The sequence below is a fragment of the Strix uralensis genome, chromosome 18 (assembly GCF_047716275.1).
Source record: "Strix uralensis isolate ZFMK-TIS-50842 chromosome 18, bStrUra1, whole genome shotgun sequence".
Lineage (NCBI taxonomy): Eukaryota > Metazoa > Chordata > Aves > Strigiformes > Strigidae > Strix > Strix uralensis.
The window spans coordinates 11,392,711-11,408,633 of NC_133989.1; the positions used below are offsets into that span (position 1 = coordinate 11,392,711).

Below are 15,923 nucleotides of genomic sequence, written 5' to 3' on the forward strand. Positions count from 1 at the left end.
TGGTTTCCTAAAATACATCCTGGACTAAATTGTAGAAACAGGTATGTGCATGTGTTAGTGGGGGAACATTCCTCTTAATGAACATGATAGCTGTTTTCCAGCAAACTTTGGACCTTATTTGATGTTTTCATTTGGTTGCAGATGCTCTGCAGCAGCTTTACCAGGGACTGCCGTGGTCTGTTTCTCATTCCCTTGTCCTGCCTTCTTGCTTGCCACAGCACTGACCTTTGTTGTAATCTGGTTCAGGGAGCTAAACCAGATTGAAGGCTAAGCACTCCTTGTTTCTGTAGGATTTATTTTCAGATGGTTTAGCTCCCTGACCTGACTTACTGGCCGGTCAGATGAGCACCACTGTGGGGAAGCGGCTTGGCAGGACAGCAGTAGCCCTATGCAAGTTCAGACTGGTTTGGAATGCTTTTCATCAGGGTTTTTTCAGTGGCACTTCAACTCTGAATTTCCAAAACTTATTTAGGGACTCCGCAGTGTACTTTGCTTATTCAGTTATGCTGGTTGCTAGTATTTGACCCTTTGTTTTCTTCTCCTTTTTTCATATTTCACAGTCCTCATGTGGTGAAATATTACGGCAGCTATTTTAAGAACACAGACCTGTGGATAGTCATGGAATACTGCGGCGCTGGATCGGTGTCTGATATTATTCGATTACGAAATAAAACTGTACGTCCTTTCTCCTTTGAATGTGTGAATGGGAAATATGGGTGTCCAGCTGCTCAAGGAAGCTGAGTAGTTTGGGCATAATTCTCATGGTGTTCAACGCCTGACACAACCATTGGCCATGACTTGAGATGCAGCTCCTTTGTTCCTCTGAAACTTAGAAAACCAAAACTCGATCAGTGTAATCAGCTATCTGGATAATGTAATCAGTGGAGCAGATCTTGGTTTGTTGGCTTTTCTGGAAACCCGGACTGATTCTGAATAACAGACTACTTTGCCTTACTTTGGTTATTGCAGGATAAGAATTACTAGTTGAGAAAGGATTTTGGTATGTAAAATATGGTACGTGTGTATATGTATGCTGGTTGTAATCTACTTCTACTACATAGTGCTGTAAGTTGCTAATTAATTTCCCATTAGTATTGTAATTTTTAGTGAAGGTAATTAAATGGCAATTAGAGAATCTCAGGAAAATGGACTGAAACACAATAGTGTTATATCTTAGCAACCGATGGGTTGACAGTAACTCTTTTCTTTAGCTCACAGAAGAGGAAATTGCTACAATAGTGCAATCAACACTGAAAGGACTAGAGTACCTGCATTTTATGAGGAAAATACACAGGGACATCAAAGCTGGAAATATATTGCTGAATACAGAGGGACATGCTAAACTTGCAGACTTTGGAGTAGCAGGACAGCTTACAGTAAGTAAAACCAAGATGGTTGTATATGCTTCAGTTTACCTGCATGTCACGTGCTTGTGGAGACTCTGAAAAATTGTTCTACGCTGTTCTAGCACTTTGCATCAACATAATGAGATACTAAACCAGCAACGCATTAGAGCAGAGCTTCCTCTGTGGAAGCTGCTATACCTAAATAACGGTTTGCAATAGCATTTGCTGTTTTCTTCAGGATATTTGTAACTTCTGTAAGCACATTTCAATTCCTCTTTGCAGCCCTCATATCCCAGTTTTGTTGAATCTAATAATGTGCATGCAAGTGGAAGATAATTTGGGTGATAATTCACTAATGAGTGTTTGTGGCTAATACAGTTGCCGTTGTCTGGATTTTTATCCTGCTTTTCTTCTCAGGACACCATGGCAAAGCGGAACACAGTTATAGGGACCCCATTCTGGATGGCTCCAGAAGTGATTCAAGAAATTGGGTATAATTGTGTTGCAGACATCTGGTCTCTGGGAATCACTGCAATAGAAATGGCTGAAGGCAAACCACCTTATGCAGATATTCATCCTATGAGGGTAAGGACTGGCCTTTTAGAATGTATTGCTGTATGGGAAGGACATGCTATTATAGCTGTCTGCATAACATATCAACATGCTATCTTGCTTTTAATTTAGAGTAAAGATTTGTTTTCTGTCAGTTCTTTGTACTGTTGATTAAATAAAAAACAGGTCTTTGAGAAAGAATCTGTGTGGGAAGGAAAATCACAATTCTCTTAAGACATAGCTGAAGCTCCCTGTGTCAGGTGTGAAGAAACATATTTTCAGCTGTATTATCCAAAGGATTTTTTTTTTTTTTTATGCAAGCTCAAATTTTTAAGACTTAAAACCGGCAGATTCACACCTTTTGGGGCACATAATGGCTCAGACAGAAGTGTAAGTACCTAGTGAGAAAAGTCAGATTTCTTGCTACTTGATCCCTCTGAGCAAATTTGTGTATAATATCGACACAAGCCCTTCAGAAGCAGCAAACTTGAAATGTCTATCGTTCTTTAGTACCAATGTACGTCTGTGTGTATTTATGGTGTATTTATGTCGGAAAGCTTTAAACTTTGTTTGGAAATCTGGAATATTCCTTCTGCTTTCAGGCAATTTTCATGATTCCTACCAATCCACCTCCAACATTCCGGAAACCAGAGCTCTGGTCAGACAATTTTACGGACTTTGTAAAACAGTGTCTTGTTAAGAGCCCGGAGCAGCGTGCCACTGCAACACAGCTTCTGCAGGTCTGCCCTTTCTTACAAGAACGTAAGCTCTAGAGAAGGCTTGTTAGGTTAGACAGTGCTATGTGTCTGTTGGTTTCATTTTAGCTGCTCCTACTCACTACAGATTTTAATAGTTCATTTAAAAAATCTTACACTCCACTTCAGCTTTTTAGTTCTTCTCTAAGAACCAGTCCAACTTCCTTTCTTTGTCTTCTCTGGGTTGTTTTTTTGTTTGTTTGGCTTTTGGAAGGGATTTTGTTTTGGTTTTACTTTCAAATTCTCACCAGCACTTCCAAGAAAAAACTGCCTCTTAAAACATTAAAAAGGGGAGGCTAAATGCAAGTGACTGCTCAGAATGGTGTGGGCATGGTGTTGATCTGTGCAATTGGTTCTTGACAGCTAAGCTGCTGAGGAAAGAAGTAGAGTTGTAGGAGGGGAATGAGCCCAAGGTCTCACAGCAGTAGTGCCTTTGCAACATGATCTTGTTTGGAGGGTGGGACGTCTCCCTCCTGTGCCAAACAGAAGTATTGGATTTTTATTTTAGTAATGTATTGAGTTAAACCTTAGTTTTGATTGAAAGTAGGCCATAGTAACAGTGGTTTACTGATGTGTCTTGGTTCAGATGCAGTGCTTATTTGTTTTTAAATACTTCTTAGCATCCGTTTGTTAAAAGTGCCAAAGGAGTGTCAATTCTGCGAGACTTGATTAATGAAGCAATGGATATCAAGCTGAAACGTCAAGAGGCGCAACAGCGTGAAGTAGATCAAGATGATGAAGAGAATTCAGTGAGTATTTAATAGCAACAACGTACAAAGTCTAAACCCTTGCTCCTTTCATAAGGCTTAGCTGCTTTGGTTTTGTTTTTTTTTTTTGTCCAATTGCCTGTGGAATTTACTTAGTTCTCAAGTTTTCTACTTTATGACTGCTTAACCTGATGCTTGGTCCCTCCTCAATCTTTGTATTTGAGTGGGATAGTGCTGTGGTTTAACCTGGCAGGCAGCTAAGCACCACACAGCTGCTTGCTCACTCACTGCCCCACCCCCCCCCCCCCCCACCCCCCCCCCCCCCACCCCTTAGTGGAATGGGGGAGAGAATTGGCAAAAAAAAAGTAAAATGCATGGGTTGAGATAAAGACAGTTTAATAGGACAGAAAAGGAGTGGAAAATAATAATGACAAAAGAATTAGAATGTACAAAACAAGGGATGCACAGTGTAATTGGTCACCACCAACCTACTGATGCCCAGCCAGTTCCCGAGCAGCGCCCCCCAGCCAGCTTTCCCCCTAGATGATACACTGAGCATGATGTCATATGGTATGGCATGGCCCTTTGGCCACTTGGGGTCAGCTCTCCTGGCTGTGTCCCCTCCCAGCTTCTTGTGCCCCCCAGCCTACATGCTGGTGGGGTGAGAAGCTGCAAAGTCCTTGGCTTAGTGTAAACACTGCTTAGCAACAAGAACAACATCAGTGTGTTATCAACCTTATTCTCATCCTGAATCCAAAACACAGCACTATACCAGCTACTGGGAAGAAAAATAACTGTCCTAGCTGAAACCAGGACAGACAGACAGCACGTATGGCTTGCTGTTTAGCTTGTAGCATAGCTGGAGACCTGTGATTGAATAAGTCTACAAAGCAATGAAAGACTCGATATATTTCCCCAGTTGGTTATATTATTTATGCAGTAATGAGAATTTTTCATTGTATGTTCAGGTCTTAGACTGCTCTCCTAGTATAAAATAATAACATTATCTGTGATGAGCTATAAGTATGTTGTGTTGTTTTACTATTGTTGTGCTTTAGAACCCCCCTTATAGAAACTTTCTACTGCACAAGAGCAACCGACAGAAACCTGAGGTGAGGGCATGACAAGTGTTCAGGGGATTGCTGTGAATTTAAGTTTGGGCTCCTTGCTTCAGTGGTTACAGCATGTGAATATGGAAAGCATGTTGAAAGCTGTTTTTTGAGCCTCTGCCTGCTTCAACCTGAATAAATGAAATGGGCACAACAAAAGGCATTGTGTGCCAGTCCTTTTCAGAGGTTAGACTTGAATAGCATGGTCAACAGTATCTTTGCTGAAGACATTGTTTGTCTAGTTTTTTCAGTTTAGGACCGCCTATTTATTCAGTGTGGAAGTAACTTTACTGGTCACGTTGCCATGATGTTGACTCTTGAGAGTATTGTCCCTACCCTCTCTTCTTCATTTTCTGACTGATCTGCAGTCACATTGCTGAGATGGTGTCTATGTAGTGGAGTTGAGTGGTCTCCGTCGGTGTGTGTGTGTTTTCCCGAAGCTTCTCTACTCCACGTCTGCTAGCAGAAAAGTGTTCCCAAGTGCTGTGGAAATTTCTGCTGTAGTCCTTTGTTAAATGATGTGTAGCTAACAAATTTATTACTTCCTCTCACCCACTCATCTCCACATAGAATTACTTTTCCTCCATTAACATCTTGTGTAGTTTTCTCTTCCTCTTGCTATTGGTTTTAAGGTTAGGAAGTAAATTCTGTAGCCATCCTTGACAGAACAGATAAAATGCACGGAACACCAGAATGTGGAGGGGTGTACTGTCTTCTTTCAGTGACATTGAGATGGAGAATTACAGCTTGATGTGTGAGACCTGTGTTTTCCCTCTAACACTAATACAGATCAGTTAGCCCATGGTCACACACAAAGAACTGTGAACTTCATCCTTTTAACAAAACACAAGCATCTCATCCAAGGTGAGATTCCCAGAAGCTACTGTAAACCTAGGAAGTGACTTCTGGTCTTGTAGTTGGATAGCTGGTCTACATTTCCAAGAAACTAAATAGATTGTGGAAATTTTGACCTTGTTCTTCAGGAAATCTTAATCACAATATATGTGTAGTGAAGCACACGCCACCTAGTGATATTACTACCTCTGGCTAAAGCAACGATCTGCCAGGAAGTTGTCCTACCAGAATTTGTTTCAGGAGCTTGTGTTTTCCTACAGTCAGTCTCTTGAGCCTTGACAGCAATAATTCAAACTTATATAATATTTAGTGCCTGTTAGCAAATGGAAAGATAAGAAATAATTCTCATCTGAAAAAAATGGCTAGACTTTGATAACTTATTTCATTCCTTTTTAAAGACTTGCAAATACAGTTAATGTTTATTCAGTGCTTCTGAAGTTTCTAGCAAGTAAAACTACCTAAATGTTAAAGACAGACTCCTAAAAAATAGGGTGATTGTTTTTCTTCAGTGTGCCACATGCACTCCAGACTTAGACCTGTTGCTGTCTAATAAGTAATGACTCTTCAGTGAAATGTACCACTGGAGATAGGGGTTTTAGTTCAACTGTTAAAGCTCACAAAATGAACAGAAACACTAATGACTGAATGAGTATTTGTAATCTACTCTTATGGATAGGTCACCAGGTCAGAAATGAGATACAACTTGGATTGAGAACTTTCTCCTGATTATTCATCTGTTCTCTTATTTATCGTGCTGGCAGAAAAGTATGAAGACTTTTCATTACCTGTTTGGAGATGACGGGGAGAGAACTAAGTGCATAAACCAAAATGTTGCTTCTATGTGTATTTGTAAAAATCTCTGAATTAGTAAGCCTTGCCAGTGTCCTTGAATATAGATATTCTTCATGGGACTTTGCCACCATCAGTAAAAATGTATTTATGGCATCCTTGTACAGGAAGAAGATGAAACCGATTCAGGTACCATGGTGAGGGCGAGCGGAGATGAAACAGGTACCATAAGAGCTGTCAACACGATGAGTGATGGAGCCAACACAATGATTGAACACGATGGCACCTTGGAATCCCAGCTGGGCACAATGGTCATAAACACAGAAGAGGAAGAGGAGGAAGGCACCATGAAAAGTAAGAAAGCATCTTTAACTTCTAGAATATTACTTAGGACCTGATGTGGGCTATGATATGTATTCCCAACCTACTTTGATATTTTTGGTAGCTTATTGTGATGTCTTTTGGCTGTAGGGAGTTAAAACTTGTCAATGCCCTCTGGCAGTAGAGACAAGACACCCTTTCTAGGTCCAAGTTTCACACTGTTCTTTTTAGTCTTGCAGTTGTATAGCTGATGAATTGTGCACAATTTTCACAAGCTTCTGTGCTGATTGGATAAGATCTGATTCTAGCTAGTATGTTTCTTTAGTTGGTTCTTTTTTGTTTGTTTGTCTTTTTCACAGAATGTAAAGGAGGGAGACTCTAGCATAGGGTTAATAAAAAAATTTGTGTTGCTTTAGAAGGTGATCTGGCTGTAACCTGGCATCTGAAAACAGCAAGTCTGTTTCAGAACTGATGCATCAAATTAAGGGCCACATTTATGAAATGACAAGTATCCTACACATTTCAGGCACAGCAAGGCACACAGTGGGAGGAGCTAGCTTGTGTGTTTCTTTAGTGTTACTTTAATCACTGAGAACTGAACAAACTGTGTGTTGCTGTTCTCAGACATTCAAGCTGAAATCCATTCCACGCTAAAACAGAAAAGTTTACTAAACCTATAAGCCTGGTCATAGGATGTAAGATTTTCAAATGCTGGGACTTTGATCCCTGATAGTCTGTGGAAGGCCTCACAGATTGAGCTGGAAGAGGGTTTAACAATGTTTCTTTGATTAAAGAAATGGCAGGGAGAGTCTCCCTGGAAAAGTATGACTAGAAGAACAAGAATCTTTTCTCAATTATGGATTCTTCTAGAAATCCATTCCCACTGATTGGGCAGGCTCAACAGTATTGAGGCGGAGGTAGTCGTAGATGACTCAGCTGGCCAGCGTGGATGTTTGTTCAAAGACTGAGGAAAGTGCTGAGTGGGGGCTCAGCAGTAGTAAAATATGACCATCATAGGCGAGGCTTGTTCTTTTGGCTCTTGCACTGTTTCCAAAGACTTCCTTGGCTGTCTGATTTTGAACCTTTAGCTGTTGTGGGAGAGGAGGAAATTCTCAAAAGGAGTTTGGAAAAATCCTTTTCTCAGGAATTTGTGTTGAAAGCTCCTTCCATGTGGGGGCCCCCTAGAGCTTGTGGAAAGATAGTGAAATTTCAGCAGAACCCGTTTAAAGACTTTTGCAAACTTTTGGCAAACACTTGATTCAGCACATTAAAAACCAGAGGTGTCAGCCCATGTAGCAGCTTGTGTTAACAAAGACAATGGAGTAAAGGCATCAGGTTTTGTGGAACAAAGCAGCTCTGGCAAGGAGGCAGATGGACGCTTAGAGTAGCTGAAAGGTCACCCAAAGAGTGGGACGTGTTAACAGCCTTAAATAAACCTAGTGAAGTTGCAATTTCTTTACAAATAGACAACACTGTTAGTTTCTCATCATCAGCGTGTATTGTTCCATCTCATGATTCACAGTAACAGAGGTTTACTGTCAGTGGTGCTCCTGCACTGGCTACCAAAGGTGTGTAAGTAAAGTGCCTCTTTAGTTTATTTTCCTGGGTTTAACACGTGCTTGTCTTCTCATCATCTTTTTAAGATTGCAGCGCTTGTAACTCAAAAACATCTAATGCTCTCTACAAAGTAGTGTACAGAGGTTTGAGGAGATGCCTTTGATAATACCTTTTTTGCAAGGACATACTCTCATTTTGAGTAGAATCAGTTATGAGGATATAGCAATGTCTTTAATATAGTGTAGTATTTAACCTCAAGAGGGAGCTCCAGAACAAGCTCTAAGAGCTCTAGACCTCTGGGACTAGAAAGTCAAGTTTTTATTTTAAACCCCCCTTAGACTACAGACTTCTTAAAAGCACTCTCTTCTTCAACTGCTGCTGTATAGTCAAAGCTGAGTATGCGGCAGAAGTGCTGGAGCAGCTCTGCCTTCTGGAGGAAGCATTTTGAGATCCTGGGTGCAAGTGATGGTTGATACTGGTATCGCTTTCATGCTGATGGCTTTCACACAGCAGTATCTAGTGAAACCCAGCTGCACTCAGCACTCTCTGCTGCAGGCTGTGCTGCATTTTACTAACTTGTACCTTGATTCTCAGAAATCCGATGTTAATGAAAATGATTGTACCAGACTAAAACTTAACTTCTCCTTAACGCCTTTTTCTCCTCCTTCCCCAGTAGCATAATTCTGAAATTCTGGCTGCTGCACAGAGCAGTTCTGTGTTTGTTTCTTGGATGCACTGTAAGGCAGTGTCTTTGAGCAGCTTGTCCTTCATGAGGATTGCCTACAGCTCCATTTTCCAGCTTGCCATTTCCATATTCATGTTCTCATAACATTCAGTTAGATTGATTTAACTGTAAAGTTCATCAGCCTGCTGCAGAACACTCTGGAGCAAGTTCTTTTTGTAATCTTAAATATAAATGTAATAATGCTGTTTGGAAACCACTGAGTTTGAAGAAGCTTCATTGATTCATATTTTTAAAGACGTCTATATTTCATTTGGCAGCTTGTGTTATGACTCACAATAAAACCTGTTTTAAGTCGATAAAAAAGTTCTGATTTTTCTTGCATGGCATTAGTAGGAGCATTTAACTTCCCTAGGTGTCTTGGGCTTTTTAACTGCAGGCTTCTGAGCTTGTGTTCTAGCCCTTCCTCATAATTTGAAAAAATAAATCTGAGTCTGCACCAGTTTTTGGGTTGGTTTTATTTCTTTTTAATGTAAAAAGTGTTTATAGGACATTGAAATATGATGCTTTAGGTTGTCTTAGAAATCTCTAGCAAACAACTTCCAATAGCCTTGAAAGTGATTCTTGCATAAATCAATTAATGACTTTTCAAGCTCAGAGGAAAAGCAGTATTAAATTCCAGTATTTTACATTGTAGGGGAAGTTTTGATTTGTAGTCAATTGAGCTGTAATTCTCTTTGCTTAAATTCTTTCATTTGCTTGTCTTTTTTTCTGGGCACTCAATATAAATACTCAGGCAACATTAAAAATGTCACTATGACATTCTGTTACGCATTTTGAAAGCACTCAAATGATTGCCTGAAACCGCAGCTACTAAATTGTGCTGCGACACATTTTACTTATAAATCGATTGCTACCAGATTACTTATGGATTGCAGTTAAACTATTCCAGGAAAACTTTGGAAGTAGCTGAAGAACTATGGATGAACAATGATTTGCAATAACAGACATTTCCATTGTGCTTGAGATCTGGAATAACTTTTGAACTGTTAATATGTGTGAAAAAATTTTTTTTAATTTTTCTATGAGAGAACATAGAGTGTTAGTAAACAGTGTGGCATTTTTTACTCTTTATTGCTTTTTCTGCTTTATTTGCTGTAGGTCTTTAGAGATAGTGGAAACTTGGCATGAGTTTGTCTCTTTGACTTAGACGGGAATGTAATTTTATAATAAAGCAGATAAACATATTGCCTTCCTTGGACACTGCAATACGATCAGATCCAAGTGAAATAGGATCTAGTTTGTCTAGTACTATAGTCTGTCCTATTTTCTATGTTAATGTGCCTCTTGGTTGTTTAAGCACCAAATAAAACGCCACTGGAGAATGTAGAACTGCCAACAGTGGTGTGAGTTGGGCTGTCTGGTTTTTGGGTCGAGATGAATGAGGGATCTGGAGACGGTGGAAGAATTGTGGGTGTGGGGTTTTTGTTAATGCAGAACGCATTCAGTAGAGCACCTGGTGCAGTGGTAGACCAGAAGCTCTAATAATGCTGTTGCCTCTACCTTGATAATGTAATATGCAGGTAAAAAAAGTCTCAATAGTTTGTGAATGTTGAAAATAAAAAATTCCAGGCTTCATTCTTACAACAGAGTTAAGAATGGTTTGAGTTTTGTCATGCTTTTACCATGCCCATGCTGCTAAGTATGGGTGTGTCCTTTTAAAAAGATATTTCCCCTTTTGAGGGGAGATTGGGTTTCATTAGCAAATTAAATGAGCTAAGATGCAAACTTGGCAATTTCCTGTTAGAAAAATGATTCCAAGTAAGCTTGTTAGTCTTGGTGGCTTTGTGAGACATCCAGTGGGTGACACTTAAACCTAAACCAGAGAAGTGTTACTGCCAAGATTGGGAAGACTTTTTTCCCCATTAATTAACCTGTGATTTTTCATTTAAAGCAATGACTATAAAAGCTGTAATGTGAACAGCAGGATGAATATTGATGGCAGAAGGTTTATGTGATTGCATTAATATTATAATTGAATAAAGTATGTCCGGTATGTAGCTCGGGTAGCTATAGGTGGTGTAATATCAGTAGTTGTCCAGAAAAGTGCAGATGCATGTTATCCAAATAGCTGATGCAGGTGCTGCTCCACATCTTGTCAGGATTTCTGTCATGTGTATGTCAGAGATATTGGCTGTGTTTTGCTTCTGGTTTTCTCTGTAGACAATAGCTCTTCATAGCAGCTTCCCACTACTTAGTGTTATTAATGTCCAGTGGTACAGTTCTGTGTTTAAAATAAATTGGACCATAAAACACTCTTAGCTTTATGCATTTAAATAACACACTGTTTATAGAAACACCTACATTGATTAAATTCTTCTTGAACTGTAAGAAGCATTGTACTGCCACTTTTAAGGTGTGGAGAATACAAATCTTCACAGATAACTCTTCCAGCTGTGTTACTTTCTGACTTTTAATAGCAGCCTTGCTGGCAAACTTGACGTAAACAGTGGCCAGCACAGTTTGTCTAAGAACCTCAAGTTGTGTAAACATGCAGACAGTATTTCTGAGCAATGGGAGGAGTTGTATGTGCTGTCATTTTGTTGTAGGGTTTTTGCTGTGGGTTTTGATTTTCCTGTTTGAATAGTGGTAGGCAACAGGACCTCTGTGCAGCGTGCTAGCAACTGAAATAGTGGTTCTGTGCAGGCTGAAGGATGAAGAAAAGTTAAGCCCAGGATCTAAGTTGGATGCTTCTCCACCTTTGGTTGTCCTGCATATTTGACAAAGCTTTAACACAACGTTAATCATCTATTAATATTTATATTGTCAGAGACACTGAAATTGGAGAAAGAGGTGTATGTGTTTAACACAGGTATTTTTGCTGTTCCTAACACTTCACTGTTAAGCACTCCTGCATTTGTGATGGTGGGGGATAGAAAGTAGGGGGCTTTTTTTCTGGACCGAAGCATTGTCTTGAGGAAGACGGGAGGTATGACTAACGGAGTCCTGAATAGCGTGCAGGAGGCAGTATGCTTGGGGAGACTCAACCAAGAGACAGAGTAGCAGTAAATCACTTAATAACTATATCTCTGTCCCATATGCATGCATGTATTTGCACGTACAGGCAAACTGTAACCTACCTGTCTCTTCTAAGAATAAACTCACTTCCTACTGGATCAAAATAAACCCTGGAGAAAGCTTTCCTCCTGAGCAGGAATGAGGAAAACTCTATAAACTCTTAAATTCTGTAATTGCAGAAGTTTAAAACCAAATTAATTTTTACCAGCAGATTTTCAAGCTTCAGAAAAAAAAAATGTTCATTGCCATGTTGTTTTCTGTTCTCTCTAGATAAGCAAATGAGTTTCCGGGTTATGAGTAGAAAGGGCGTTAGCAAATGCTTACTTGGTTATTCGCAATTTGGGGACCTGGAGCTGTTGCCCACAGCGTGCTGGACCTGAAGACTGCATCCCTGTCCATGAGGTTGTTTCTCATTAAGATTCATCAGAACCTGAGCCAGATGATGCAGGATATGAAATGTTCACTTGTTTCCAGATGCACCTTCACATCTTGCTGCCTGTGTCATGTCCTGTAGTTGCTGGACTGAATTAGCAATTCATACTAATGAGGTGAAAGATGTAGGTGTCCACTGAAAATCTGTGATGGAGAAAGAAAGCTGCTATATGGTTATAATCTTTCCTGAGTTTTTATGTAAAAGAGATCCAAAAGGAGGTAACCTGTTCTTAAACAGCTTTCACTACTGGGAGGATCTCCTCTTTCAGAGAGTTCTCAATTAAATACACCACAGCTTTGGATGGGTGGTGGTACTCTTCTCCTTAGATGACTTCGATGCCTTATATTCATTAAAAGAGATTAGTTAGGATACCTAGCACTGATTTTCACAGTCATTTAGGAGCTCCTTCTTAATAGCAGGACCTGTCAGGTATGTTCTGCTTTGATTTAGTTTTAGATAGGCCATAATTATGGGATGTATCAATAGATATGAAGTGTTATGTGTCTGCTCTTAATGTCAGGAAATCTCAGCTTGTGTTGCCATGGGGTGAATTCATTAGTGATGGAGCACTTTTTGCTCTGGTTGAATAAATTGGCATTTCTCTGCTCTGCTGCATAAAATGACTCAGTCCTGTTCATACTGTACAAATTATGCTGTCCAGCTGCTAAAGTTCATCTGTGATCTCTAAGAAATAGCCTGAAGCAAATAAAACTGCAATTCCATTTGAAATTTAATATTAATGAAGTGTTGCTTGCACATAATCATCAGGCACTGTTTTGTGCATTTTAAATACATGTGCATTTTCAGTCTTAAAAGTTACATAATTCAGTCTAAAGCAGACAGAAGCTTACTGAGACTACTGGGGACTAAGCCTGTTATGTGAGAAGTCAGTGAAAGATCTACGCTTATTTAGACCGCTAAAATGAAAGATGACATTGGATATGAGAACTCCTTAAAAAAAAATTTAAAAAGGGCAAGGAGGGAAAGTGAACACTGTAGAGGATAATGGTTTGAATGCTGAAGAGCTGAGACTTGCTCAAGAACAAGTGCATATACACTGGCTGCCCATAAACTTCAGACTGGAAATGAGAGGGTTTATAACTCCGGGAGAACAGCAAGCCTGTCAACAGCAAGGACAAAGCAAACCAATTGCTTCACAATAGATCTTGATCCCTCTGTGAAAGGGACTATATAACCTTGTATATGATAGCAAAAGACTGTGCTGCCTGTCCCAGGGGATCCTTTCTGGCCCTACATCTGACTAAAGGCAGTGATAGCTCAGCTTTCTTTAAAGTTAACATGAGTTCTCTTCACTGCATCTCTGCAGCCTCCTGCTCACAGGGGTGGAACTTCCTGAGCTTGTGCAGAGAGTTTGTGACACTTCCTAGCATGAGTCAACTTAAAAATTTTTTGTTTTGTTGCTCCTGACACGTCATTCTTGTAAACACAAGTATTCTCCAGAGCTGAGGCTAGTTGCCTTTCTAAAGACTGGGGACTCCTAAAATCTTGACAAATACATATATGTGTACCAAGTATCACATTTCAGTTTGATATTGCTAATGTAGCAATTGATCGCTTCACTGTTGTTGATTTACATTCCCTTCTTTGTAGATTAATTTGTAGCGTGATCTTCTGACTGTTCCCAGCCACAACTCTAGCTCCAATTTTTGCGATATAAGGGAGGAAGTCTCTCACCATGGCTTCAAGAATAGGTATTTTAAGTATTAACTGTATAAACTGACTTGAGTAAAGAGCACACAAAATGTGTTCCTGAGGTTATCTTACTCTCTCATGACAAGCTTTGTGACTCTAGAATATTCACCCTAGGTAGATAATAGTAATCTCTTTCAAGAGGAAAGAATAATAAAACAAGGATTCTTCTACTGTCAATTTTGAGTAGAGAAGAATAATTTTAGAGAAAAGCAGCAATTCTAGTTTCATTACTCAGCAAGCTTGTTCAGATAGCTAGAAGGACTTCGTAAATCCACTTTTCTTTTGAAGCTCATGAGCTTCTGAAAATTTTCAATTGTGAGAGCTAATTTGACAAAATCAACAAAATGAGTGCTTTGATTTCTGGGACTAGATGATACTGAATGATCTGGTTTCATGGATATTCTTTACTGCTGGAAAAAAAAGTAAATCTCTTGCTGGTTTAATTGACTGTGCTGTTTCTTATTTATCATTCTACTTTCTCTGCAGCATCATATGGAAATAAAAATGACTTGAAGGCTCTCCACACCTTCTTTATCATCTTTGGCTTGATGTAAGAAGGTCTGTATGCTGCAGTCAGCCATTAAGACTGACTTACTCAATTCCCTCAAGTATTCAGACATTTTCTGGGAGGGAGTGCACTGTTGTTTACGTTTTTCCTTGAAACTGAACCTTGCTGTAGCCCAACAGAGGAGAGGATCCAGTATGCTGAGGCCACTGACTCTTGTTGATGTTGCCTTGCTGGCTTCTTGCAGTACCCTGCCTGTGTTTGTCAGGTGTCTTCTGGCTTGTCTGGGCTGTTTGTGCTTTGGGTAAGGACTGTCCCAGCTTGCACAGTACCACACACAATTGGACTTTGCTTTCCAGTACTGAAAGGGTAACACTATTACTGAAATCAGTAGTAAGCTTAGCATGGTGCTCCTTTAAAAATCAAAATCTAGGGGGATATTTGTTCATAATTTAGAGCATTCTTTACCTTTGCACCCACCAATTTCACATCTCTTTCTGTTCTCACACACAACGATACTGATGTTCTTGTACTTTTTTCTAAACATGACTTTATACCAGTCAGCACTTGTGAGTTTTCTGCAGAGGGCTTCTCCTCTCCACTGCAAGGCAGGCTGTGTGACAGGCGGTCTTCCCAGTGCGTGTGGCCCTGTACAGCTACCCCAAACCTGCAGTTCTGCAGTCAGCTGGACTGGCTCCATCAGAGCTGTGGTGTTCCATTTGTGTAATTAATACAGCTCCTAAAAGATGACTGCGTATCTAAATGGCAGACCGTTAATGGCTCCAGGGAGCTCTCGTGGCTCATCCTTATAAGCAACTCTTTAGGTTCCAAAATAAATGCATGGTGAAGCCTTTCTTGTCACCACAGGGTGACCTTCTCATAAAAGGCTCTTCTCTGCCACAGTTGTGATCTCACTTTCTGTCAAATGTTCATATTTTAGTCTAACCCTATAAAACTAGGAAGTTAAATGCTTTTTGGCACAGACACGTTTAGTGCGGTGTCATCTTTCAGCAGCATCTGCTTCTCCAAATAGCAGTGATCGATTTTTGTCTTCAGCTGCCTGTTATCAAAATCTTAAAGATATAGCAGTGTGATTCTTCTGTTGAATTAATAGCAGATCATCTTTGGAAAGATGACACTGCTGTTAAGTGCCAAGATTGACGAAAAGAAATCCAGTCGTGCTGGGATAATTGATTTAGTGTAATGTCTGTCTCTGGGAGCATTTCTGTCGGTCTTGCTGCATACCCCTACTGAGATCATAGCAACAACTAAAATTTCAGACATCTTAGATCTGTATTCCAGCTATTTTTTGGTTTATTTTATATTTTCTCCATTTTTTGTCAGTTAGCAATCTCTATTTTAGTCAGCTTAAAAACCAAACCAACACTAAATAAAGATGCAGTGTGACATGTTGATGTGTAGAAATGTACTAAAATGGTGCCTAAACATTGCATGCATTTGAAAGGCCTAAGGTGGCTGCAAGGTTAGAGGTGTCTGACAGCGGGTGTGAAGAGTGTGAGT

At 39.9% G+C, this 15,923-nt stretch overlaps 1 protein-coding gene across 2 annotated transcripts in view; it reads left to right on the top strand.

Moving 5' to 3' along the window:
* The window catches only part of STK4 (serine/threonine kinase 4), a 47,888-nt gene that overhangs the window by 5,133 nt on the left and 26,832 nt on the right, over window positions 1–15,923 (top strand). For both annotated transcript variants that reach the window (XM_074888119.1, XM_074888121.1), the window contains exons 4-9: window positions 561–675; window positions 1,212–1,376; window positions 1,764–1,931; window positions 2,501–2,638; window positions 3,274–3,402; window positions 6,281–6,467. In XM_074888119.1, coding sequence (XP_074744220.1) covers window positions 561–675; window positions 1,212–1,376; window positions 1,764–1,931; window positions 2,501–2,638; window positions 3,274–3,402; window positions 6,281–6,467 — 902 coding nt within the window. The remainder of the gene's footprint in view (window positions 1–560; window positions 676–1,211; window positions 1,377–1,763; window positions 1,932–2,500; window positions 2,639–3,273; window positions 3,403–6,280; window positions 6,468–15,923) is intronic.